This window comes from Heterocephalus glaber, unplaced genomic scaffold (assembly GCF_053883595.1).
Source record: "Heterocephalus glaber isolate CG9 unplaced genomic scaffold, H.glaber_assembly_v1.0 deba00001610, whole genome shotgun sequence".
Taxonomy (NCBI): Eukaryota; Metazoa; Chordata; class Mammalia; order Rodentia; family Bathyergidae; genus Heterocephalus; species Heterocephalus glaber.
This window is the reverse complement of record NW_028258381.1, coordinates 22,864,420-22,890,031: the sequence shown is the minus strand read 5'-3', so window position 1 is coordinate 22,890,031 and position 25,612 is coordinate 22,864,420. Positions and strand designations below refer to the sequence as shown.

At 53.7% G+C, this 25,612-nt stretch overlaps 1 protein-coding gene across 21 annotated transcripts in view; it reads left to right on the top strand.

Moving 5' to 3' along the window:
- Positions 1 to 25,431, top strand: part of Cux1 (cut like homeobox 1) — a 374,970-nt gene extending 349,539 nt beyond the window's left edge. For 16 of the 21 annotated variants that reach the window (XM_087195781.1, XM_087195782.1, XM_087195780.1 and 13 more), the window contains one exon: positions 316 to 9,625. In XM_087195781.1, coding sequence (XP_087051907.1) covers positions 316 to 1,018 — 703 coding nt within the window. In that variant the 3' untranslated portion in view covers positions 1,019 to 9,625. Of the gene's footprint in view, positions 1 to 315; positions 9,626 to 17,353; positions 17,482 to 17,976; positions 18,032 to 18,605; positions 18,719 to 22,006; positions 22,124 to 23,042; positions 23,127 to 23,556; positions 23,614 to 23,987; positions 24,069 to 24,346; positions 24,412 to 24,593 lie in introns of those variants that run through there. The other 5 variants (XM_004840130.4, XM_021254464.2, XM_004840131.4 and 2 more) reach the window with 1 other exon arrangement.
- The last annotated feature ends 181 nt before the right edge of the window (positions 25,432 to 25,612 follow it).

Here is a 25,612-nt window from a genome sequence, read left to right as displayed (position 1 = left end):
GGCAGCCTTGACAGCAAAACTAAAGACATAAAAGAGAACTTCCAGAACTGCTTCAGAAAGTGCCAAGGATGATGGGATAATGGGGGGGGGGGCGTTGGGGGAGGTCTTACAGGTGTCTTTTACTGTAATCATTCTTTTTCAAATTTACACATTCACCGTATTTTTTCAATACCACCTTGTACTTGGTGGAGAGGAAGGGGTGGCTAACATCCCAACACTAACCAGCGAGGCCAGTGGTCATGGGCACCGGGAACCAGGAGAGGCTGGCCGTACACTGGAGAGCCTTAACGCCTGTACCGCCTCTGTCGCCCACAGGTCTCGGATCCGCAGGGAACTGTTCATTGAGGAAATTCAGGCCGGAAGCCAGGGCCAGGCTGGCGCCAGCGACTCGCCATCAGCCCGGAGCGGCCGCCCTGCACCCAGCTCGGAGGGCGACAGCTGCGACGGAGTGGAGGCGGCTGAGGGCCCAGGCGCCACCGTCACCGCCACTGCCGACGCGGAGGAGCCGGGCGGCCCCACAGCCGCCACCAAGTCTCAGGGAGGGCCAGGCACAGCGGAGCGCGAAGAAAGGCCACCACCGCCATCGGGGACCCCGGGGACGCCCGTCCCAGACGACGCCGCCGCTGCCGAGGACGCGGGCCGGGCCGGGCCGCCACCGCCCCCGCCCCTCGAGGGCCCCGCCGAGCTCCCGGCGCCCGTGCCAAACCCCGCCACTGCTGCCGCCGCCGCCACCGGGGAGGACGCCGCTACCTCAGCTGCCGCCACCAGGGGTCCTGCCTCGCCGGGCACGAGTGCGGGCACGGGCACGAGCACAGGCACGAGCGCGGGAGGGACCGCACCCGCGGCTGCGCGCAGGCCCCGCTCGCTGCAGAGCCTCTTCGGCCTGCCTGAGGCGGCGAGCACCCGGGACCCGCACGACAACCCCGTGCGCAAGAAGAAGGCGGCCAATTTGAACAGCATCATCCACCGCCTGGAGAAGGCCGCCAGCCGCGAGGAGCCCATCGAATGGGAGTTCTGAGGGCACGGGCCGGGCCAGCACGAGCACCGGGTCGGGTGTGGTCGGGTCGGGCTGGGTCGGCCCCGTGGGCCGAGGCCGGAGCCCCTGCGTTGCGCACTTAGCCCTGCAGGCCACAGGGCAAAATCGCCATAGGCCAAGGTGCATATAGAAAACAAAGGAGCATTAAGCCCAATCTATGTCGTGTTTTCAAGGAAGAAAACGGAAAATGTGTAGTCCAGCTTTTTTGTACCCTGAAGTGTTTTTTTTTTTATTGCCCTAAGTGATTTCCACAGGTTCTGGAATAACTCTTACAGCTTTTGCCTTGTGCCCTCCTCTTTCGTGTGGGCTTTAAAAAAAAATCAAACCCACATATTAAAAGGGGGCTTTTTATCTGCCATCTAATGGCTTCAGAGCGATAATACACTATTATCTTCTTAAACCAGGAAAAAGGGGGGAGGGGGGATTTTTCAGAAAAAAACTAAAAAAGAAAGTTTTTGTAGCTGTTCAGTTGCCACTAAGAGATTGCACAGTCAAACCGACTCTAAACACACTAGTTTGGATTCCTAAATATTTTCAAGAAAAGAATCTTCTCGTTTGAAACTTTGAATTAAAGTAAAAACTCATTTACTCCACATATTTTTTAACAAAAAAAAAAAAGTCACATCAGGAAACTTATCTGATTTTTGTGGTAGCTGATGTAGTGTTTTCTTGTACGTGAATAGAATCCTGACATGTAGTGCACATTGATCCATAGCTTTAACTGACCCGGGGCTTTTGCTGCCCAGGGTTTGTTTAATACACTCCATTCTAGGCCAAATCAGGACAAAAAGAAAAGATCCGAATCTAGGTATTTTATAATCTGCTTTTTAACCTCTAACCGCAGAGCACGCTGATCAGACCTCATATCTCGGAGGTTTAGGAGACAAGTTAGAACTGTAGCATGTACCCGTTCATTTTGTTTAGTTTATGGTGTCTCCGTCTGTGTTCGTGCGTCCCCACATGTGCGAGCATTGGAAGACAGGAAAGAGTAGGCCGGCAAGGTCGCAGCAGGCAGTCCTGGGGCACAGCGGCCCCCGTCTCATCTTTCCTTGGCACAGAAGGCACCTCACCTCACACCACTCTTCCTGGGCGTCTGATGGACTGAGCCCCCTGGGGGAAGATGCTCCCTGGGCCTGGGCAGGCAGGGCTGTGCGCACATGCACTCCCTCTTCCCCCTTCCCACCACAAGCACTGATGACCCTGTTGAACTCGTGGGAAGCTTCCCTCCCTGCAGAAGAGAGGACATGGCAGTCTGGGCCCCTCTCCCACCCCTGTAGAGATGGCCCAAACTCACCAAAACGTTGACCGCTCTTCACTTCCAGACCAGACCATTGGCCCTTCATTTCACCTCTTGGGAAGTTATTTTATGCACAGTTTAGGGCAGTCCAAGTACAAATCAGAAGTCTAACTTGTCTCTGATTCCTCCTGTTGTCTATGTGTATATGCGTGAGAATAGAGGTGGATGAGAGTGTGCGTGCGTGTGTGTGTGCAATTTTATACGTCTGTGTATTTTCTTAAGTACCTGTGCACACATAGAGTGCATTACTGCCACCTTTTTCAATAAGCTGTTTTATCAGTTATGGCTTCTACAAGTTTGCTAATTTAGACTCCTTTATTGCCATATCTTTAAACTAACAATAGATGATTTCGGTATATATATATTTTTTTTTGCTTATTTATAGGTGCTGTATTTTATTATCTGATTGTTAGGAAGGGATGAAAGGGGCAAATATTCTTTAGAGGGATAGACTGCCGGCAGTATTGGGTATAATTTACAAGATGTAGTTGTCATACTGTATATTACTGATTGAAAACTTTTTGACCGTATTGTGTATCATTGAAACCTTTGTCTTAGGTCAACATCTTTGGATGACATTTTAATGGTGCATTCATTATTTCTTAAGTTTAATTAATATTACTTTTTTGATTTGGGAGGGTGGGAGGGAGTTCTAATTTTAAAGGTATGCTCCCGCTATTACACCTCAGTGTGCTTGTTATTACTTAACTTGTAGGACTTTGACTGTAAGATGTGAAACCACATTTCTTGCATGATGTTTTAGAAATTATGTATTTCATTTACAGTCTTTTAACCTGCAACTGCAGCACTTAGTTCAAGTTTTCACAAACTTAAGAGTCACTACACTAAAGACAATGCTTTTTCATGAATAAGAAGTTCTCAGAAGGCTCTAGGAGGCTGGGAGGCAGGCCCTTTGTTCCTCTTTGGACGGTTGCATCATTTCTGAACTTGACGTCTTGGTTCGTTAGGAAGAGAATCCACCACGGAGAAGCTTAAGGGGAAGCGGATTAATGTCCGGCTGGCTGCAGGTGCCCTAAGAAGAGCGAGTTCACGCCAGGACAGTGAGGGGCAGAGCCACTGATAGTACTGTGGTGTCATCTCCACAAAACCTCAAGGGAACTTTGTCATCATATGTGGTGACCCTCTAAATACCTAATTTTCATTAGAATGAGAAGTAGGGAGTTAACTGTTAGGCTAATGTTTTTGTTTCAAAGGCATGACTGTTACTTACCAAGGTGTTAAATCTGAGGAAATTGGGAAGTCTAGATTTGTCTGTCCTCGTGGCCAAATGGTAACAGTCTACCACAGCCACTTTGGCTCTTCCCAGCAATTGAGTCATTTTTTGTTTTGTGTTTCTTTACTTTTGAACTGGGTCATTGTTGATTTCCATCCTCATTCTGTCTTTTCTGCCAGACTTACATCTGGGTGCTCGATACAATCAATTGGTTAGATTCTGCTTGCGAACAGATCTGTTTTATATTTTTTTCTTTATTATTTATTTGTTTGTATTGAGATCCCAACCGTATGATCTTTTGTGTTAAGCTAACACTGTAGTACTTCTAAGATCTGCCACTAAATAACAAATCTGTGGAGGGGGAGCAGCCCCTTCCTCATCAGGCCCCTCAATTTAAGTCTAAGGGTTTGTCTTTCATCTTGATAAGCAATATTCAAGTGCCTTGAACAGCGCCCCCTCTTGAGTGGTGACCTTCCATTGGCTGGCCATCCAAATAGCAGCTCCACAGGCAGCCAACCTTCCTCCTCTTTAATCTCTGTCAGCTTAAAAAGCTGATTTGTACCTCTCCCCAGGGGAAATGGTTCCATATAAAACACTAACATTTAATTACAAGCTCCATTATACCATTTTAAATGGCTTCTTTTTTGTTAATTGGAGGCAGCATTCATAACTGGAGGTTTCTGCCATTACTTAGCTAAGTGGGGGCCCAGCATCAAATCAATGTTTGCATCTGGCCGCCTGACCCTTGCTTCCTGCCCAAATCCCCTTGTGATATCTGAGATGTGTGGGTTCTGTCCTAGACCCCGTCTCCTCACTTCCAGCCCAGCCTGGCTTCCGGGTAACCTCCTCTCTGAAACTTTTGGATCAATCAGGATATCTGATTTTGTTCTACCAGACTTATCTTCTTTAGGAAGGGTTGTACAGCCACTTAACTCGGTTATTCTAACCAGCCTACCTAAGGAACAGTGTGACATGAAGTGGCGTCTGGTCCCATCCTGGGGCAGGTGCCCTGGGATGCAGGCTTAGAAGAAATCTCCAAGAAATCCCAAGATCATGGCTCACAGGACTACTGCCAAGCATGCTGCTCTGGGAAAGCAATCAAGACAAAAGATGGCAGCTCTCAACCTCCCCAGGACAGCTCCTTGTGCCTCTGAAGCACAAACGCCTGCCTGCCTGGCTTCCTTCCTGTCGGTGTCTGTGTTTTCTCCCTGTGTAAAAACCTTTTTGATGTGGATGATTGGCTCTGGTTGGTGGTCCAGGCACATTGCTAATTTAGGAATTAGTGTTTTCCTGTGTTCTTCCCATGGCCAGAAGAGACCTTTCCTGACCCCCAGCACTCTGTAGATCCACATAGCTCATGCTCATGCCCCATGTGCCTCCTGGCCAGGGCCAAGGTTGTGGTGTTCCTCATGAACAAACCAAGCAAGGGGCAGGTTGTACGTGACCTGGAGGAAAAGCTCTGGACCATGTCATGGGCCTGCCCTCACATGGGAACTGAAATCACCAGCAAGCTCAGCCATGGGCAGGTGCCTTCCCTGCTACAGCTGGACTGGGTGCCTATGTTCCTCTGGAACTCCTGTCCTTTCATGCTGACGTGATCAATGAGCTCTGGACATTCTATGCAATGGCTTTTGTTCCTCTGCTTCCAGAAAAATAAATCTCCCTGGAAAATAGCAGAGGAGCCAGGGGAATCTACACATGTCCTTCTGGGATAAGCATAAAGTGAAATGGATTTGGTCACTGACTACAACTTGAGCTTTTGCCTTAAATGCATTATGACAGGCACCTACAGAAACAAGCATTTGCCTATAGTCATTCCAAGGCCAGCCTTCCCAAACCCAGCTGCATAGGAGAAAGATCAACACAGAGGCCAGGGGTGCATAGTGAGCGTGGTGGGCTCTTAACCTCAGTACTTTAGGCTGGAAATACTCTCACTGCTGGGATGGCCCTGTCCCTTCCTGGATTTCCCCCCTCATCTTCACACTCCTCATTTGTCCCCTTCTCTCTCACTAACCTGTGGTCTCCACTTGATGTCACCCCCTCAAGACCAAGTGGGCTGGGCAGTGAAAGAACTTGAAGCATGGCAGACCTGAGCATCTCAGCCTGATGGGCAGGATTTTTGCCTCTTTAGTGAGCACTGCATGGCTGGATGGCTGGGCACTGCAAGGCATATGGCTTCTCCTCTTGGCATTCACCTGTTTCTGAGGTTCCTGCAGCTGTTTTCTTTGCAGGCAGGGGTGATCTCAGGCCTCAGAAGACCTTGTCTTTGCTCTGCCTTTGTGTCCTGTGCATTCCTGTCCGGCTGTTGAGATCCATCTCAGCCATCCCCATTGCCCTGGGCTGCCCCAGACAGCCACATGATCATGCTTCCCCAGGAACTCCGTAGCTGTCCACATCTCATGTTTCTGGCGCTGGGGTCATGACTTTTGCCTGTGAGCTCTCTTTTGCAAACATCAGGTATCTTAAGGACAGGAGAGGACATAGGACTTTCTCCAGCCTGCCTGCCAGGTCTTCTTTTCTTCCCAAAAGAACTTTCTAGTTTCTGTTCAGTGTCAAAGACAACCACTCCCTAGGGCTGCTGGTTGGAGGTGGGTCCACCCACTGGTAGCCAGACTGTTGTGATGGGAAGTAGGACCATGCTGAGGATTTGTGTCCTCATGTGCCTGGGCACCTACCAAAAGAACCTCACATTTGGAAATCCCTGTGGTGCTCCTGCTGTGGTTTCACTGGGGCCTTGACGTTAAGGAAGTCCAGTGACCACCAGGACAAGGTTCCTGTCCTAGCTGGCTAGATGGGGGCCCAGAATTCTAACATCGCTTAGCTGCATCCCCAGTGGGCCTTGGGACAGTCTGGGCCAGCACATTTGCATGCTAATAGAATGGTCCAGTTTGACAATGTCATTTTCATTCCCATCGGTTTTGCCTTTTTTATAAATGAAAACTACCAGGAAAAAAGGGAAAACAGGTTTCCAAATAAAATTCCAAAAAGATCCAGCCTATAATTTCTTTGAGATGGGCTGAAAGATAAGGGCCAAGACTTGGGGGCTAAATCATGATGCAAGAAGAAGAGGGAGCAGCAAACCATCCTAAAATGAGGCATGGGCCCAAAAACCTTGGTGGCCTACATGCCTAATCAGGGAAATAAAAGGAAAAGCTATTTCCTCCCAACTCCCAGGACCTGCCCCCCTTTACCACGCTCCACCCACTGACCTTCCTCTGCTACCTCCCCTCCAAAGATCCCATGTCCACACCATCAGTGGCATCTCGAATTTTCATTTTTGGATGAAGTGACATTTAGCTTTAACAAGACATTTCCAAAGCGCCTGGTCTCCTCCAAAATGCTAACTTTAAAAGTTCGGCATTGTAGGCAAAGAATCTCGAAGAAAAGCTAGTAAGAGAAAGACATTAGGCTATGCATAAATGTGCACTTCCCCTCCCCTGTTATTTGACTTTTTAATTGTCTTCAGTTTAATGGATCATTTTCATTTCCTCATAATGTTAAGGAGTATATAGTCTATGTTACTGTAATTTTTGTAGTGTTTGGGCTTTAATTTCTACCACAAAATATGCTATATGCTATGTATCAAGCTTTCTGTGATCAGAAAGGAAAGGTGCCTTAAATCCCAATGTCACGGCTCTATCCCTATGGAAAATAATCAGAAGCACAGTGTATGGAAGCATTGGGACTTCCGTTAGCAAAACAATACACCACACAGCAAGACACATTGAGGTGGCAAGGGACTGTTTTTGTTTTATAATTCCTTTTCCTCCTCCCTTATTTCTTTTGTTGTCTTTTGTGGGAGTTTTTTGTTGTTGTAGTTTGCTTTAAACAGAAAGCACTTAAATAGATGACTACGTGTAAAAGTTTTGTGCAATAGAAATAATGTTTGTTCATTTTTGAAAGATGGCGCATTGCACACCAAATGAACTCAAAGTAAGCTTTAGACCAGAATGATTCAGGTTGTGGCTGAGTTATGTTCACTGTAGCTCTGTGTGTTCATGAACCGAAGGGGAATCAGGCTGCCAGCCCCTGCAGTGACTCAGCTACCCCTGCTGAGCTGAGCGTGCAGGGCCAATGGGCTCCAGCCAGATCTACCAACCTGGGTGCAGTAGGGTAGGGGTGCCTGTAATTCAGCAGCTGAGAGCTTTCCCGAGTGTCTGAGACCCCAGCCATCCTTTCCAGCACTTAACCTTGTCTTGTTGAGACAGACTGACTGCTACTGACCCGCCAGTGTGCATGAGGATGGTTATAAAAGGATGTTTCCTTGACAAAGAAAAAAATGTATATCTGTCTATCCTCTTCTATTTATTATTAGGTTAATCATTTAAGTACATATCAGGAGTGTGTTGTTTCGTGTTCTCATGAATGCTTTTTGCTGTCACTCCAGTGGTTACTGTGTTCTGCTCCCCCCTCCCCAGAGAAACTAAGAGTCTGGGGTTTTGCTTGAGGGAGGGGTTCTCCAGCAGTCAGACACCTGTCTCCCAAGTAGCCACTCAAAAACTGGTGGTTTTAACTGTTTAAATGAAAGTTGGTGAATGAAAATCTACCACAGTCAGGAAGTGCCGAGGGGCAGATCGCTCTCGAGGAAACTTAGGAAAGCCAAGTTCAGTTCCCCAAAGCCTCCTAGAGCCTCTGTTAAGACTTCTGGGTTCATGAAGGTTCAGCGAGCCCTGGTCAGAGACAGTACAGTGGCCCAGCCGAGACCATCCCTTCTGAGCAGGAGAGCGGTTCCTTGCAAGGCCCACACGGGTTACTGTATTTTAGTTGGTTTCTGTTGTCCTTGTCCTGGCACACAAAGTTGATCAAAAGCATCCTGTGAAGTAACAGGTGTTTCTTAGCACCGGCAGTGGCTGGAGAGCTCAGCCTGGGAAGCCATGGGCAGGAGCCCCTTTCCCTCCAGTGTGGGGAAGCCCAGAGGAAGCCTGGATGTGGAGAAAGAACTTTTTGTGGTTAGAAGCACAGCCATCAAGACACCCCAGGCATGGGGGGCCACTGCCCACACCAAGGCAGGCTGGACTGCCTCTGCCCCCAAAGTGCCACCCACCCCAGACCCACTTGGCAGAGCATTTCCTCCCTGCTGTGACTTGTCACCTCTGAAGTCTTTGGGGTCCCGGTTTTGTTCCTGTCTCTGGGAGAGAAAGCCCTCCAACAAAGTGATTGCCCCATCTCCCCAAAGGGTTTTCATTTTTTTCTAATTAGTCTATGCATTTCTCTTTCTCTCTCCCTCCCTCTCTCCCCACCCGTTTCCTGCCTGTTAACGGGCATCTCGTGTCCCCACCCTCCACGACCCTTCAGAAAATGCTGTGCATTTTGGAGACGTGAGAATTCATTCAAAATTCTTAAAGCATTTGAGAATAGCTTGTTATAAAGTAAAAGCGGGGAAGAAGACAAGATGGTTTCCCCCACGTCCCTTCCCGTGGAGTAAGAGACCTAGCTCTTTGCATTTGTGCAATAACTACTTGCGGTGAGAGCGGGTAGCGCCATGCTCCTGTCCAGACTACTAACACAGCACAAGACTGCTTCACGAGTGGTGACCTCCGCAGACGGCCCTTCATGAGCTCAGTTCCCAGTGCTTTGTGGTGTCTTACACTTTAGCAGTATTTTATATTTTCTGTAACGCACTAAGTCTTAGATGTTTTCTAGAGCTCGTTTGTTAATACAATCACAGATTTTTTTTCCCTTAATCCTCACAAAGACCCAATTGACCAAAAAAGAAGAGAGAGGAAAAAAAAGGCGTCATTTTTGTACAAATAGCTTTGAGAAGCCTCTGTTGCTGTGACTCATCTCTGATAACATTTTAGTTCTTGCTACTTGTTTTCCGCATTCAGAGTCAAAGTTGATCTGGCTGGCGTCGGGGTGGGGGAGGCACCCGTCAGCCCCTCAGCGTCGTCCCTTTTGTCTTTGGTTAGCCATACGATGTTTGTTCTCAGCACTGTACAACGGTCCCTATATGATATGGAGAAGCAATATCACTGAAACTCACACCATGTATTATTATTATTCACTAGCACCCTAGGTGTGATAATTGAAGTAAATATCTTTTATACAAACACAACAATGTGTGGGTTGTTTTTATTTGAAGTGCTCTGACCTGAGGAAAAGCAGCAAACACTTTCATTTGGGTCCCAAGGGCACCTCAAGAATGTCTGTCCTCCCACACCTTCCGGTTTGTCCTCTGTCTCGTGGCTTCTGGGCAGGCATTGGCAGAAACATGGGGTGTGGGGCATGGGCACTGGCTGGCCTGTCCTAGGGTCTCTATCCTCGGAAGCACTCCCTAAGGGCCTGCCTTCCTGCCTGCTGTTGCCACCCTGACTGGCCGAGTGCCCTTGAACTTGTACACTGCCCCTTGCTGGCATCTGCTTCCTTGTCTGTCAAATTTTGAGACACTATTACCTGTTCTTTGGCATGTTGTGAGGACCAGGAATGGTGGCCCACGTTACTGACTGTAGTACTGGGATGATGGTAGCAGCCCAAAAATTGGGGCTTGTGGGACCAGTAAAAAACCTCTTGCACCTACCTGGTCAGTGGCCCAGCCTCACCTGCATTGGGGTGTCTCAGTTTGTCCCTTGCTGATGTGAAGAAAGTCAAGCCAGGGGGGGCCAACTGACATAGACAACTGAGCAGGAAGAGGGAGGGAGGGTGGCTGTGGGTTTCTGCAATGATGAGGCTTCTGAGACAGGCCTTCTTTCTGACTAGTGCTGGGAGTGAGAGGTGCCAAAGCCCTGCAGAGTAAAGCTGTGGCACACGCGTGTGACTCGGGATAGTTCTTGTGTTGTGATTTACTGGGTGAGGAAAGAATCGCCATCCACGTGGTGTGCAGCTATGTGGTGGGTTACGTGGTTGCATGTTAACTTGCAGATTTTTAGAATATGAAGCTCCCCGGGGGCTGGGGATTTAGCTCAGTGGTGCCGACGCCTGCAAGGTCCCGAATTTGATCCCCAGTACCAAAAAAAAGAATATGAAGCTCCTGTGTGATACATAATTGTGAGCACTCTCCAAATGAACCCAATTCAGAGTCACCGGATGAGATGGAGGCAGCCACTCAGGGATGTAGGTATTGCTAGTGCTGCCTCCCAATGCCAGCCCCTCCCATGGAAGAAACTAGCTGGAAATCAGCTGGCAGAGAAAAGAAACAGAGTTCACCCCGTGGCTACCACTGGAGGGCGCCCTACTCCAGGCCAATTGCTCAACGACTTAGCCTGGGCCTTTCTGCTTTCCCCCAGTTAAGTGGGCCTGAAGGAAGCTGTGAAGTTTCTTTGGTGCTCCAAGGAGACACAATTGCAGATAAGCAGGTGGCTGTGTGACAGTGTGGCACACTGGAGCCCAGGAGCTGTCTGCAAGAATCCTGCCTGCTTGGGCTCACCAGGACCTCCAATGGCCGCCTCAGGCTGTGGCTCCTTCTCCACGGTCCTAGCACCTCGGCTTGGAGCACATGCAGCCTGCTGGTCCCCATTTCCATTTGCCACTGGTTCCACCAAGGTGGCAGAGCCCAGGACCTCGGCTTGCTGGCCACCCTGGGAGCTTGGAAGGTTCTGGAAACCATTAGGACATTGGCGGGGACCCAGCCTGCAAGCTGTTCATTCCAGTCTGACTACCTAGCATGGAGTAGTTTGCTGTAACAGACTGGGAGACACAGCCTGCGGTGGCCTTGGGCAGGCATTGCTGAATTCCTGCCTTTTCCATATAGCTCAAACTCTCAGAATGTCAACTAGAAGGACCTTGTATCCCCCGTAAAATTGTGGACACTGGGCACAATGGCTCACACCTGTAACCCCAGCACTCTGGGAGGCTGAGGCAGAAGGATCACAAGTTCAAGCACAGTCTGGGCAACTTAGCAACCTAGTGAGATCCTGTCATAAAAATTTTTTCATAATTTAAAAGGGCTGGGGATGTAACTCAGTGTGCAAGCCCTGGGTTCAGTCCCTAGTACTAGAAAAACAAAAACTGTACAGACAGGTCATAGCAGAGCTGGTCTCTTGGGGGCAGCGGAGGGTGCCACAGAGAATGAGGTTTGAAGACCCCATCCCTGTGGTCACAAGGTGCACTGTGGAACCTCAGTGGTCTCTTACCAGCTGGCAACCTTGGGCAAGTCTCAGTTGACACTCAGGACTCTTTTCCGAAAGAGTGGATGGATCTGACTTCCTGGCGTTCCCATCTCCATCTCTGTAACAGGCACTGTACGAATGCCAAGCCAGCGCTGCGATGTGACTCAGTGGGCGAGGGCTCGAGGCCCTAGGTTTAAATCCCTACCATTGTGTAAAGGAAAACTAAACTAAGGTCTTCGGGCTGCTAGGGGAACTGAATGACACACCTAGAAACTGCTCGGCGGCGTCTCAGTGCTTGTTGGTCAGTTGTTGACAAATGTCCTTTCATTGTCTTCTGGTTGCAAGAGCAGTTCCCTCAGGTGAGGGTTTTTTCTCCTTTGTGCCTGTACAGGAAGAGTCCCTGGATCCTTCTCCAATCTATCCTGCTCTAAACTGGGCACTCCTCGGGATACCCAGAGAACCAGTGCCGCCAGGCCTGATGTGGGCGCTCAGTTTGAGTAGCACGATCCTCCACAGAACTGCATGCTGGGAACAGGCAATGTGGTGGGGAAGAGGGGTGAGACGTCCTCACACTGACTCCACTGTGTGGCTGGTAAGAACACAGCTGGAACCGGATGTGGTAGTGCACACTCATTATTCCAGCACTCTGGGAGGCTGAGGCAGGAGGATCAAGTTTAAACTGAGCCTGGGCAACTTAGCAACTAGTGAGATCCTGTCTCAAAATTAAAAAAAATAAAAAGACCTAGGGATGTAGCTCAGTATGAAGGCCCTCAGTTCAATCCCCAGTACCTGGGGAAAAAAAGAAAAGAAAAGAACAAAGTTGTATCTGGAGGGCAGCAAGCTGGGTGAAGTTGTTCCCTACCTGTGGCATCCACAACCAGCCTTGGGGGTAGGGGACCAGCTGGGGAGGTGTGCACTCATTGGCATGGGCACAGGGTCACCTTGGGCTGTGGCTCTGGCAGATCTGAGGTCTGATCTGTACAGGACCAAGTGCAGCCTAAGTACTTACTAGGTGGTAGTGTGCCTAGAGGACCAGCTGGCCCTGCCAGGCTCTGGGTGCCTTTGCCCGGCCAGCTCTGCCCCCACTCCAGGGACCCTGAAGTCCTGGGAATCCCTGTGTGTTCCAGCTGGAGGAAACAGATGTGCCCTGCTGGGTAGAATCCACCCCACCCTGTGTCACTGCCCCCCATGCTGCAGGGACAAACCGGGAGCTTACCTGCCAGTGGGAGGGAATAGACAGAAGATGCAATAAATAAGTGAGGCTCAGGTAGCTTAGAAGGTGATCCATGTTATGGGAGAAAAATAAGGCAAGGAGACCAGGAAGAGCAGGTGAAGCGTAAAACTTCAAATCGGAGTCAGGGTCAGCCCCCTAAGAACCTAGCATCAGGACAGTCTCAGCAGAGGTAAGGGGATGGGCTGCACAGATGCCAAGGGAAGGCACTTCCCAGCAATGCAAAGGTCCTGTCGTGTGAGCGTGTCTGGAAGCCAGTGTGGCTGCAGCAGTGACCAAGGGGAAGAGAGGGTGGCAGCAGGTCAAAGAGATGAGGGAAAGGCAGAGCATGTGTGGCCCTGTCACCCTGCAGGGCTTTGGCTTTTTCCCTGTGCAATGGAGCTGTTGGAGGGCTTAGCTGAGGGCATCCGGCCACACTTTGTCCAAGCCTCTCTCTGCCTGCTGCTGCGGGACTAGACTCTGTGGGTAGAAGGGAGGCCACTGTGAATCTGTTGCCATATCTGAGATGAGAGGTGGCTGTGATGGGGACCAGGTGGTGGCCGTGGTGAAAAGGGACTGGATTTTTGGATCTGTTTGGAAGGTGGAGCCAAAAGTAGGACTTAGGGCAGGTTTGACATAAGAAGTGACAGAGAACTGCGGATAACTCCGGGCTTGGGTCCAAGCCACTGGCGATAGCCTGGCCAGGGCCTCAGGACAGCAGGTTTCTCGGAAGGAGACTGGCTCGGGCAGGAGGGCTTCAGGCTTCAGGTCAGATGCACTAAGGTTGAGATGCCAGGTAGGCAGGAAGGGGAAGAAGAGGACAAGGCTAGGTGTGGGCGGGAGATACACAGTGGGGCAGCACTGGCTTGTAGAAGTCGTCCAGGTGGCCAGGCCAGCAAGCATGAACACCATGCTTGTATGCCAGGGCCAAGGAGGAGCCAGAGCTGCTGCCGCAGGAGAGGGGAGATCGGCTGGGGACACCTTGCAAAGGGGCGCAGCAGGCCCCCAAGGGGAGAGATGACAGGCATCTCCAGTCACCGTGGGCGTCAGTCAGGTCCACCACCCCTGCCCAGCCTGCAGCTGGCTGATTTAATATAACAGGGTCCCCTCCTTCAGGAAAGCCAGGGGCACAGCCCTCCGGGCCTTGCCACCTGACTTTCATCCCCTGTCAGCCTTGTGCCTTGACTTGAAGTGGTGGGGTCCAGCTGCCATAGGCCTTGACCTTGGTGTTGCTCTGATTTCTTTCTCCTCTCCGTGCAGTGCGCCCTCTAGGAAGCCTTTCCAGAGTCTCCCAGAAGGATGGGGTCCCATAAACCTCCACAGTGGAAAGGGACTCCCTCACCTGTCAGAGGCGGGGCCAGCCCTGTCTTCCTCTCCTAGTGGCAGGCTGTCCCCACTCCATCCCCATGCTTCATGCTTCTCAAGACCCTGCCTCTTGGCTGCGCGTGGTGGTGCCCACCTGTGGTCCTAGCACTCTGAGAGGCTAAGGCGAGAGAACTGCAAGTTCCACCCCAACCTGGGCAACTTAATGAAACCCTGTCTCAAAATAAAAAATAAAAAGGGGGCTGGGATGTAGCTCAGTGGTAGAGCTCCATGGGTTTGATTGCCCACTGCCTCAAAAGAAAAAAAAAACAAAACCGTGTTTTCATACAGATCCATCACCACCACCAGGTTCCACCCACTGCCTGTCAGAGGGGCACCCAGCACCCAAGACTGCTGCTGCACCGCTCTCCCCACCCTCTGGCCACTCTGGCAGCCGCCTGCTTCAGCCAGACACCCCTGAGCCCTCAACACTCACCCCAGTCCCTGTTGCCCTCAGGGTCTGACTATACTAACTCCTGACTCCCCCTCTCCCGGCCACCTCTTCCCGGGATCACTCTATGAGCTTCCAGCTGCCATCACTGTAACACTTTGGGCTTCTTGTCTGCTGCTGGGACCGCAGCCACCCCTGGGCTTGGGTCTCTCCAGCCTCCTTCTCCAGCCTCAGGCCCCAAGTCCATGTCTCCGCCACACATGCCCCCCACCCCGCTGTGAAGAACTGGGGTGTCCCCATGTGGGACTGGACCCAAGGGTATCCCCCACCCCCAGCCTTTCCCACACAGACTCTCACTGACACTTTGTTCAGAGCCCAACCCAGCTGCTGCCCCTGCTTGCCCACTTTGTACCTCCTGTCCTGTCTTCTGCACCATAATGGGGTCCCTCTGACTTTCTCCACTCCCCTGGGCTGCGCTTCCCAGATCCAATGGGTTAGCCGCAAGCTCATGAACTTCTTAGAGCTCAGGCCCGGAATTCAGCCCAGTTCTGGAAGTCTGAAGTTCAGGACCCTCCTTTGATAGCACTCAGCCCCCCAGAGGCATGACCACAGCCCATCCTGCAGCAGAGAAGGCAGGGAGAGCCCACAACTTCTGCAATAGGGTCTGTATCTGAGGCCTTTCCCAGTTCAGGGTGACGGATTCCAGGCACGGACTGGCTCACTGGGCTCTGGGACAGTGTGCAGGTCCTAGTGAGCAGGATTGAACCCAGGGCCTTCACCATGAGCTACATCCCCAGCCCTTTCTCAACTTTTTATTTTGAGACAGGGTCTAAATAAATCATTAAGTTGCCCAGGCCAGGCTCAACTTGCAATCCTCCTACCTCCTACCTCCAGAGTGCTGGGATTACAGGTGTGCACCACAACACCCAGCTAGTCACTCCTACTTCTACACCCGCACACCAGCCAGCACTCAGCATTCCATAGAGCCCCCTCTTCAGGGACGGCTCCCCAAACACAGCCCTGCACTGTGCCCCAGTGTCTGGGAGCACTGACTGCCACAAGCCCTACAGGCCATCACCAAGATGGGTGGGGCCGCCTAGGACCGAGGCACTGCTCTCCAGCCCCTACACATGTGCAGAGCGTCACCTGTGTACATGGGTAGGGACTGTGCCTCTGTCCATGGCAGGCCTGGATGCTCCCTAGGAGGCCAAGCTGGGCCGCCACAGGCTGGCAGGTGTGAGAAGCAGGCTGACTGCACACACAAGCCTTCCCTCTGCAGGGGTGGCAGTCATCCCCCGTGGGCTCCCCATATCCAGCCCCGTCCCTCCATCCTCTTCATCAGAGCCTCATCCAGGGCTGTCTCCCCACTCACAAGATCATCCCTGCTTGTACCTGCTCCTGCAGACACCTGGTGCCAGGAACTGACTAACCCCTCCCTCAGCCCAGGCCCTTCCTTCACCTCCATTAATGCTACCCAAGGTCCCGTTAGCTCTCTGCTTATTCCCACTCCCCACAGCTCACCATGACTCCTGTCCACCTGCCCTCCTGAGCAGGCCCAGGACAGCAGGGCGTCCAGGCCAGTGGGTCATTTGTTGTGCTCTCTCTGGACCTTTCCCCATCAGGGGCTACTAAAGCCCTGTGAGTCACTAGGCCCAGACCCACCTCTGCCACCAACGGCCTCCCTCGGTGACCCAGTCTGGCCTGGTACAAAGACAAGAAGCCCATGTGGGGCCTGAGCAGTGAGAGTCTGTGTGTAAAGACTGGGGGCAGGGGATACCCTTGGGTCTAGTCCCACATGGGACACCCCAGTTCTTCACCGGTAGCACAGGGACCATCTCTCACCACTGATGCCAGTTAGGAGGTGTGGGAGGGAAGTGCATGGCGTACAGTGGCCACCAGGAGATGTAGCAGTGAGGCTGAGTCGTCCCTGGGCCATGCACTGTGCCATCAGGACAGCAGGTCTGCACAGTGTCCAGTGAGGTGACACCTAGGCCATTTCACAGCATCGCGCATAGCCTGGAGCCTTTGGCCATTTCTGAGGCCACAATGCCCCCTAGTGGCCATAAAGCCCTCCCCAAAAGACCAAGTCCTGAGTCTGGGTATCTATCGGTCGTTCTCAATGACCCTGACAGCTCACCCTCACTAAGGGCTGTTGTCACCGTTTTACAAAGGAGGATCAGAGAGGCTGGCCCAGCAGCCCAGAGTTACGCAGTCAGCGGAAGTGGAGCCAGACCCCCTGCCTGGCCACCAGGCAGCTGAGTTCTCCCTGCCTGTGGCTACTGACAGCCCCAAGAGCCCACCCTGCTGCAGGACAAGAAAGTCCGGACAGTTAGCCTGGATTTGGCTCCTGGGCAGGGGAGAGAGGGACAGGGCTGTAGGTCAGGGGACCCCGGGGGCCATCATCTCTGCCACTGCATCTAGTGCCTATTCCAGATGGGGATCCCCTCCCTCCACACCTGCACTGCACCTCCCCTGCCACCCCCAGAGACCCCTGATCTTTATCTCAGAGCATAAGCCCAGGGAGGAAGGGGCCCTCAGAGTAACGCAGACAGTCCTGGCAGAGGAAACAGCTCCTGTTTCTCCTAAATCCCTAACCTGGGCTCCTTCCCCTCCCTGGGGATTTCAGGAGCAGAGGGTGCTCGCCCCCAGAGACCCTACTGCACAGACCTCAGTGGCCTTTTAGGCCTTTTAACAGCACCCCTGCTCGGGATGGGGCTGGAGCACGCCAAGGGTCCCCCCCCAGGCTCCTCTGACAGCTGCCTCTCCCTCTGGCCGCAGGGCGCTGTGCGGAGCTGCAGGTCCATGTCACCGAGGCCATGGCCATTACTGCTGAGCAGAGGGAGCTGATTGCCCGCCTGGAGCAGGACCTCAGCACCATCCAGTCCATCCAGCGGCCGGACGCTGAGGTGAGGCCTGCTGCTCCCTCCCCTCCACCCCATCCTCGAGCCTCCCAGATCAGCTGCCACTTCCCAGGCACCGGGGGGCAGCCAGGCCCTCCCCAAGCCCAGCAAGGCTGCCCCCCCATCCTCTGCTTCCCCTGCTCACCCCATGCAATCGCCCTCTCCCAGCTGGGGACGCCATACCCCAAGGCTCCCTCGGGCTGGCACAATGTGCCCTGTGCCCATACTCGAGTGTGTCACCTGCCCCGGGGCCCTGGGCAGAACACACCCAGGATTACACCCTGGATCTCAAGGGGAAGCTCCAAGACCGGAGAGGCCCAGGCCAGTGAGAGGTGCTGCCAGCCTCACCTCCACCGTCACTCAGGCCCAGACTTCTCTGCTTTGGCAGCCCTGGCCCGGGCTCCTCCTACACCCAGGCTCACCACCTGCTCCCTGTCCGCCCTGAAAGGTGACTTGGTGGCCACCGTGTGGTGGCACTGCCCCTCCTCCTCTCACCTGCAGGGTGCTGCTGAGAAGATCCCGGAGCCCATCAAGGAGGCCACGGCACTGTTCTATGGTGAGCAGGGCCAGCCACCCCCACCCAGGGAGTGGGGAGCTGGGGAGCGGGGGACCGGGGACCGGATCCCGAAGAACACGCCCCTCCCTCAAAGGAGGGCAGGGCCCTACCCCAGCAGCACAGCAGCAACCTTAAATGCACCGGGCCACCCCAACGACCCCCTGAAACTCATCCAGAGTTGCATGGCATTGGAGAGGAGGCAGTCTCTGTGGGTCCTGAGCCTGGATCCCAAGGCTGCTGGGCCAGGATTCAAGAGTAGCCTCCCCAATTCCCTCAGGGTCCTTTTGCTTCACCAAGGGCCAAAGCCTTTGGAGCCTCATGGGTTCAGGGTCCTCACGTCCATGCACAGAGCAATGGGGAACAGAGCTCTGGGGCACCCCGGGCCTTGTTCTGAGCTCTCAGCCCTCCCCGCCTGCCCCTTCCGCTTCACCAACCTGCTCAGCACCAGGCAGGCTGTGGCTTCTGCCCCACGGCCTGGGCCAGAAATCCCTAAAAGCTGGGCCATGTTGCCTAATGCTCCCCTTGGGGCTCTGCCTCCCGCTGTCATCCCAAGCCACCCTTTGATACCTCCTAGGACCTGTGGCACCAGCCAGTGGCTCCCTCCCTGAGGGCCAGGTCGATTCGCTGCTCTCCATCATCTCCAGTCAGCGGGAGCGCTTCCGTGCCCGGAACCAGGAGCTAGAGGCCGTGAGTGATGTCCCTCTATCCCTCTTTCCCCTACGTGCCTCAGACCTGAGGAAACAGAAGGGGAAGACACAGGTTTGGGGGAGAAAATTATTACAATCTAAGTGGTTTAAATTTAAACCACTGTGGGATTGGATTTATTCTGTGCAGTCAGGGAAGGCTTCCTGGAGGAGGCTGTGCCATGCTGGGCCTTGAAAGAAGCAAGTGCTTAGAGACACAGGGCTGGTCACAGGTTACAGGTTACAAGGAGAAGGCACAGGACCCAAGATAGAGTTGCAGGTGGAGCCCTCCTGCAGGCTGGGGCACTCATGAAGGCTGTATGCAGGGGAGTGGCACTTTGAGAGTGGAAGGTAAGCCAGGTCACTCAGGTGACCAGGGCAGGACAGAAGGCCAGCCAGGGGGTAGATGAACCACACACAGGGACAGCCAGGAGCTGCACAGGTCAGGAGCAAGGAGCCCCAAGAGCGCACTGCTGCCAGGTCCCCAGCCAGAGCCTTCCAGAGGGGGCATAAGGAAGGGGCTGCCCTCCCAGATGCCCAGGGAGCCCACAGCCCAGAGCTGCATGCTGCTGCAGGTCCTGGGCATGCATCCCCAGACAGGGCATGGTGACACCTAGACAGCAGGCAAGAGGTGTGGTCCCCAAAAAGGAGGGACCCAGAAGGCATGAAAGAAGCAGACACACGAGGTGCATCGGTCAAGGTCAGGCTGTCCCTGAGGAGGCGTGGACATGTGCAGAGTGCAGAGCACCCGAGTGAGATCAGAGGAGCACCTGGGAGTCACACTGTCCTGGTCTTGAGGGCTCTGCAGACTCCGCCCACCACACAGGGATGATCTGGGGACCTGCCCCTGCCTGGCTCTTAGTGGGAGCAGAGCCAGGCAGATCACAGGCCAGGCCCACACCATGACCAGGGTGGGTGGAACCCAAGCTCTGGAGAAGCAGCTCCATGTGAGGGGGCCATGAGGCTCCCCATCGGGGCTGCCTGTGCAAGCGGTGAACTGGGAACACCCCTGCTGGCCTTTGGAGACTGGGGACACCATGCTGTGGAATACTGTGCAGCCCTTACTAGAAGGCCTGCCAGGGGAGAAAAAAATATTTGTAGTATCCCACTTTTTGCTTTAAAAATCTAGACTTCGTGCCATGTCCTTTGTAAAAAATTGTGGTAAAGGGCCAGGGATATAGCTCAGTGGCGCCACACCTGCCTGCCAAACACAAGGTCCTGAGTTTGATTCCTGGTACCCCCCAAAATTGTGCTAAAATAGGCTAACAGAAGCCAAAATGTGCCATCCCAATACAGGGGTAATCCATCCACATTGTCCAGCCATCACTGCCACTGAACCCCTGAGCCTTCACCTCAGGGCACATCTGAAGCTCTGCGCATTAACGGTGACCCCCTTCCCTTCTCCCTAGCCCATGGGAACCACTGTTCTACTTCCTGTCTCTGTCCACTCACCTTGCTGGGCGACAGATACTAGAGTCATACAGGATGTGTCCTTTGGTAACTGGCTCATTTCACTTAGTGTTGTGCCCCCGGGTTCGTCCAGGTTGTAACAGTGTCAGAGGTTTTTCCTTTTAGAGGCTGAATAACAGTCCTTTGTAGGCGAACATCACTTTCTTTTTCAGTACTGGGGATTGAACCCAGGACCTTCCCACTGAGCTACATCCCAGCCCCTTGTTTTGAACCAGAGTCTCACTCACTTGCTGAGTTTCCCAGGCTGGGCTCCAACGTGTGCTCTTCGTGCCTCGGCCTGCCAGAGTGCTGGGGTACCAGCCACACACCACCACTCCCAGCTATTCACCACATTTTGTTTAGCCATCCACCTGTCAGCCCCTGGGGTGGCTTCCAGGTTTACGAGATTGTGAATAATGCTGCTGTGAACACAAATATTCCTTCAAGACCCTGCTTTTCAGTTCTTTTTTTTTTTTTGGTACCGGGGATCGAACTCAGTAGCTTGCGCTTTAGAAGCAGGGAGTGAAACCACTGAGCTAAATCCCCGCCCTTCAGTTCTTTTGGATATATTTCCGGAAATGGAATTACCAGATCATATGGTAATTCTATGTTTAATTCTTCAGGGAACCACGATACTACCACATACTTTTTTTATACTGCTCAGATTTTGAATAGTGTTGAGGGAACGTTCCATCAGACATCTGAATGAATTGAAAGTGTAATCCTGTTTCCCCTTCCCTCACACTGGCAAACCCTAAAACCATGTAGTGTCTGATTCCATTCATATAAAATGTCTGGAGCAGGCAAAGCCTAGCGACAGGAAGTAGATGAGTTGTTTCCCTGGGGAGAGGGAGGAGGGAATGGGGAGTGACTGCTGACAGGTTTGGGGCTTCTTATTGGGGTGAGGTCTTGGAATTAAATACTGAGCATGATTTTGAATACACTAGCCAGGCATGGTAGGACACCCATGTAATCCCAGCTACATGGGAGGCTGAGGCAAGAGGATGGTAAATTCAAGCCTATCCTGGGCAGTTTAGCAACTTAGACCTGTTTCAAAATTGCAAGGGAGAGAGAGAGGTTGTAGCTCAGTGTGAAGGCCCTGGGTTCCATCCCCAATATCATAAAAAGAAATTAATTGATTGATTTTAAAAGGGCTAGGGATGTAGCTAAGTAGTAGAGTACTTACGTAGCCTCCACAAGACTTCAGGTTTAATCCTCAGTACTGGGGGAAAAAAAAACACTGTGACTATACTAAAGTTGACTGAATTGTACACTTAAGGATGGCGAAACCAGGCATGGTGGTGCACACCTGTAATTCCAGCATCAAGGAGGTTGAAGCAGGAGGATTGCCATGAGTTTGAGGCCAGCCTAGGCTACATAGTGAGTTCAAGGCCAGCCTGAACTATAGAGCAACACCCTGTCTCAAAAAAATAAGAAAAAGGGCCAGGGATTTAGCTCAGTGGTGCTGCACCTGCCTCACAACTGCAAGGTCATGAGTTGGATCCCCAGTACTGAAAAAAAAAAAAAAGGATGGTGATGCTTGTGTTATGTGAATTATGTCTCAATAATAATTTGTTAGGGGAGCTAGAGGTGCAACTCTGGTAGAACATTTGCCTAGCATGTGCAAGGGACTGCAAAATAATAATTGTTAGCAGGCTAATAATACCAAAACCAAACAATGAAGAAAGCCTGTGAGAGAGCTGCCCGGGGCAGGACCCCAGGAGGGGAAGAGAGACTTCCCAGAGCCCAGCAGGTCCCTGCACAGGACAGGCAGAGGGTACCAGGGAGAGGTTGGCAGTACCTGGCCCTACCCACTGCCCATGTGCCCTCCTGCTGCCCACAGGAGAGCCGCCTGGCCCAGCACACCATCCAGGCCCTGCAGGGCGAGCTGGACAGCCTGCGAGCAGACAACATCAAGCTCTTTGAGAAGATCAAGTTCCTGCAGAGCTACCCTAGCCGGGTGAGCACCACCCCAGGTTCCCCAGGCACAGGTGGGAGGGGCGGGCAGTGCCCCAGAGGTCGCAGGGTCAGAGGCAGGTCTGCTGGGCAGCACTGGGTCTGGGGTCCCCCTTCCCTGCTTCTGCTTCTCAGAGTGGAGCCCCATAGAGATCTGTTCACCAGAGTCCTCCAGGAGGTGGCAAGGTGCCGCAAGAGGCAGGGGCCACACCGAAGGCCACCAGCCGGAGCAGCAGGTCCCAGATCTTGGGACTCTGACCCATGCTGTCCCTGGCCTCAGCCCCAAACATTCCCCGGGACCAGCAGGTGCATGGAAACCGTTCTGTGACTGAGGGGAGACTGTGTGGGTGGTAAAGAGGGAGCTGAGACTCTCAAGGTCCAAGCCTCCAGGGAACACAGCCCTTAGCCACCAGTCGGGCATCCCACCATTGGAGCCGGAACGCTGTGGGCCACCAGAGGGCGCCCAGTCTCCACAAACTAGTGCTGCTCTGGTTAGTTTGGTGAAGGTCTCTCCCAGGTGCCTGCCCCCCGCCCCATTCTGGCTACACAGGAGGCTGAGGCAGGAGAATCATTTGTGTCCAGGAGTTCCAGGCCAGCCTGGGCAACATAGTGAGATTCCCAGCTCAAAAACAAAAACAAAAACAGACCCCACCTCAGCTGTCTTGTACCTTCCAGCCCATCTGTGCCTTAGTTTCCCAGATGTGCCCAGAGGTGAGGTGACTGTGACCTGGGGAAAGAACTCTGGCCCCAGGCCTTTCCCCTGTGACACCAGCCACTACCCACTTCCCGTCCTCTCCACTGCCTTTGCGTTGCAGATGAGGAAACTCTCCCCTGTGATTCTGTCACCTGCCTTCCCTTGAGTGGTGGCCGTTGCTCCTTGGGCAGCTGAGTCTCTCCTCTCTCCTCCTCCTCCCCCTGCACAGGGCAGCAGCAGTGACGACACCGAGCAGCGGTACTCGTCCCAGTATGAGGAGCGCCTGGACCCCTTCTCCTCCTTCAGCAAGCGGGTTTGTGACCCCCAGGGCCCTCTGGGCTCAGAGCTGTCTGGACTCTGGGGAGGCCCCGGCCCTAGCACCCCACCTGCCCACTTCCAATTCACCCGTGTGGTGGGCAGGTGGACAGGGCAGACTGATGGTGCCCTAAAGATGTACTGGTGCCGTGGAATCCCTGGGCCTGCCCAGGATCACCAGTGTCGGTGTTGAGCTGAGGGCACAGCAGGGATCAGGTGGCCCCGGGCTGCACCGTGGGGATGAGCAGACAAGCACAGGGGTCCCCGAGCCGAGTGTCAGGTGACCAGCAGTGAAGAACTTTCCCACAGGTGAGACAGCCAACAGATGGGGTGGGGAGCCCTGAGTGTCACACTGGGTGGGCCCTGGCCTCTGCAGTCTCTGCACGGGGCCCTTTGGGGTCCTTTCTTCATTGTCCCCTTCCCTGCAGGAGCGGCAGAGGAAGTACCTGAGCCTGAGCCCATGGGACAAGGCCACACTCAGCATGGTGAGTCCCTGCCCCTGTCCCCACCCAGGGCAGGCCTGAGCTTCCTTCTCTGGGAAGGACCTGTCCTGGCCACCTGCCCTCCAGCCCTTTCTGGAGAAGCCCCAGAGACCACTCAGCACCTTCCCACACCCTGCCAAGAGTGACTGGAACAAGGTCCCTCCCCTCCCCTCTCCTCCCCTCCCCTCCCAACAGCCTCTGGTCCAGTCCTTCGCTGCAGGCTCTGGGATAGGCCTGCAGGGGGCCCCCTTCCCCAGCCATTTTACAGCCAGAGTGCCCCGCCTGGCACAGGGTTGTGTGGGTGTGTCAGCTGCCCCCACCACCCCTCCTTAGACCTTGGGCCCTGCCCCAGTCCACCCACCCTTGTTTGCTCCCAGGGGCGTCTGGTTCTCTCCAACAAGATGGCACGCACCATCAGCTTCTTCTACACACTCTTCCTTCACTGCCTGGTGTTCCTGGTGAGTGGACACCCAGGGGTGTCACCCAGCTCCCCACCCCACCCAGCAATTTCCTCAGCCTGGGCCACAGCTCCCCCTTGCAAGGGCTTTGACCTGCCCTGGGGACAAGGAAGTTCCCCTTGGCTGGGCACAGCCCAGCCATTCTGGTGAAGAGGTTGCTTTCCCCGGGTGCACGGGTAGAGGCCAAGCAGAGGCCTGGTGATGCCTTTGGGTCCGCCATGCTGGGGGCAGTGGCTCCGGCCCTGGGCAGGCAGCTCACAGTGTCCCTGCCATGCCAGGTGCTCTACAAGCTGGCATGGAGCGAGAGCGTGGAGAGGGACTGCACTGCCACCTGCGCCAAGAAGTGAGGACCCCCAGCCCTGCAGCCCCAAGCCAACCCCCCAATATGATCCCTGCTCCTCCACTTTCATGCTGGTGCACCTCAGCCCCAACTTGTTGCGGGGTACACCCCCTACCCTCTCTCCCGCCCCCGCCAATGTCCCCCTTCTTTATACTTGGTCTCAGCAACAGTTTCTGTGCCCCCAGGTTCGCTGATCACCTGCACAAGTTCCATGAGAATGACAACGGGGCAGCGGCTGGTGACCTGTGGCAGTGACCCCAGGTCCTCCCCGAGACAGTTATGGCTGCATTCATTCCCCACCCCTGCTTGAGCAATTGCTTCTAGTGACCTAGGCTTTCCCAGAACCCCTCCCCCATATGGAAACTGTCCTTGTCCTCAGCCCAACAGCTGCCAGAGGTCCTAGGTCCCTTGGAAGAGTGTCACTACCACATCACTCCCCAGGTCCAGACAGCCGCCAGGGCCCAGCCAGGCTGAGCCATCACCCATCTCAGCCTGATGACCTGGCTGGGCTCCACCCACAGCCAGACCTCTAGCCCTGATGGCAGAGAGCCCTGACTGTAACACCATCGGTCACCACTGATCCTGGCAGCACTGTGGCTTTGGGTGCCCCCCATACCCCAAAAGCAGTAGGAGACCCTTCCTTTCAGGCCAGTGCACTTTGCATCCAGCTCCTCCTACCTTCCTTGGTCACCAGTCCCACCCCGAGAACTTGCGTTAGGCAAGACCGAGTCTGCTCACCACCACCACGGGGGAGCCCGTGGGACAGTTTCTCAAACCCCTCCTGTCCCTGTCACGTCATTTCTGCCTTCTTCTTTAGCGAGGTCTTCTGGTTTCTAGATGAAGAAGCATCTCAATCCCGGGGCCCCTGGTCTCAAGGACAGGCCCAAAGGCTCAGCAGAACGGGCTTTGGGCTCTCCTGGCATGGGTGCCTCTCTGGGGCCAGGCAGGTCTCCCTAACTTAGGTTTGCACTTGCACATTCAGCTTTGCACACTTGGAATAAAGAAACCACAGTTGCAGCCACACGGCCGTCCCATGCTCTGTGACCCCTGAGCTCTGGGACACTGGGGGTCTGGAGGCCTGGGAACCAGGTTGGCCCTGGCACACAGGACATCTCTCCATTTGTTGTCCCCAAGATATCCAAGAGCGGGTCCAGAGCTCATCTAAAAACCAAGCCCAAGCTGCCTGAGCTCTCAAGCAGACATG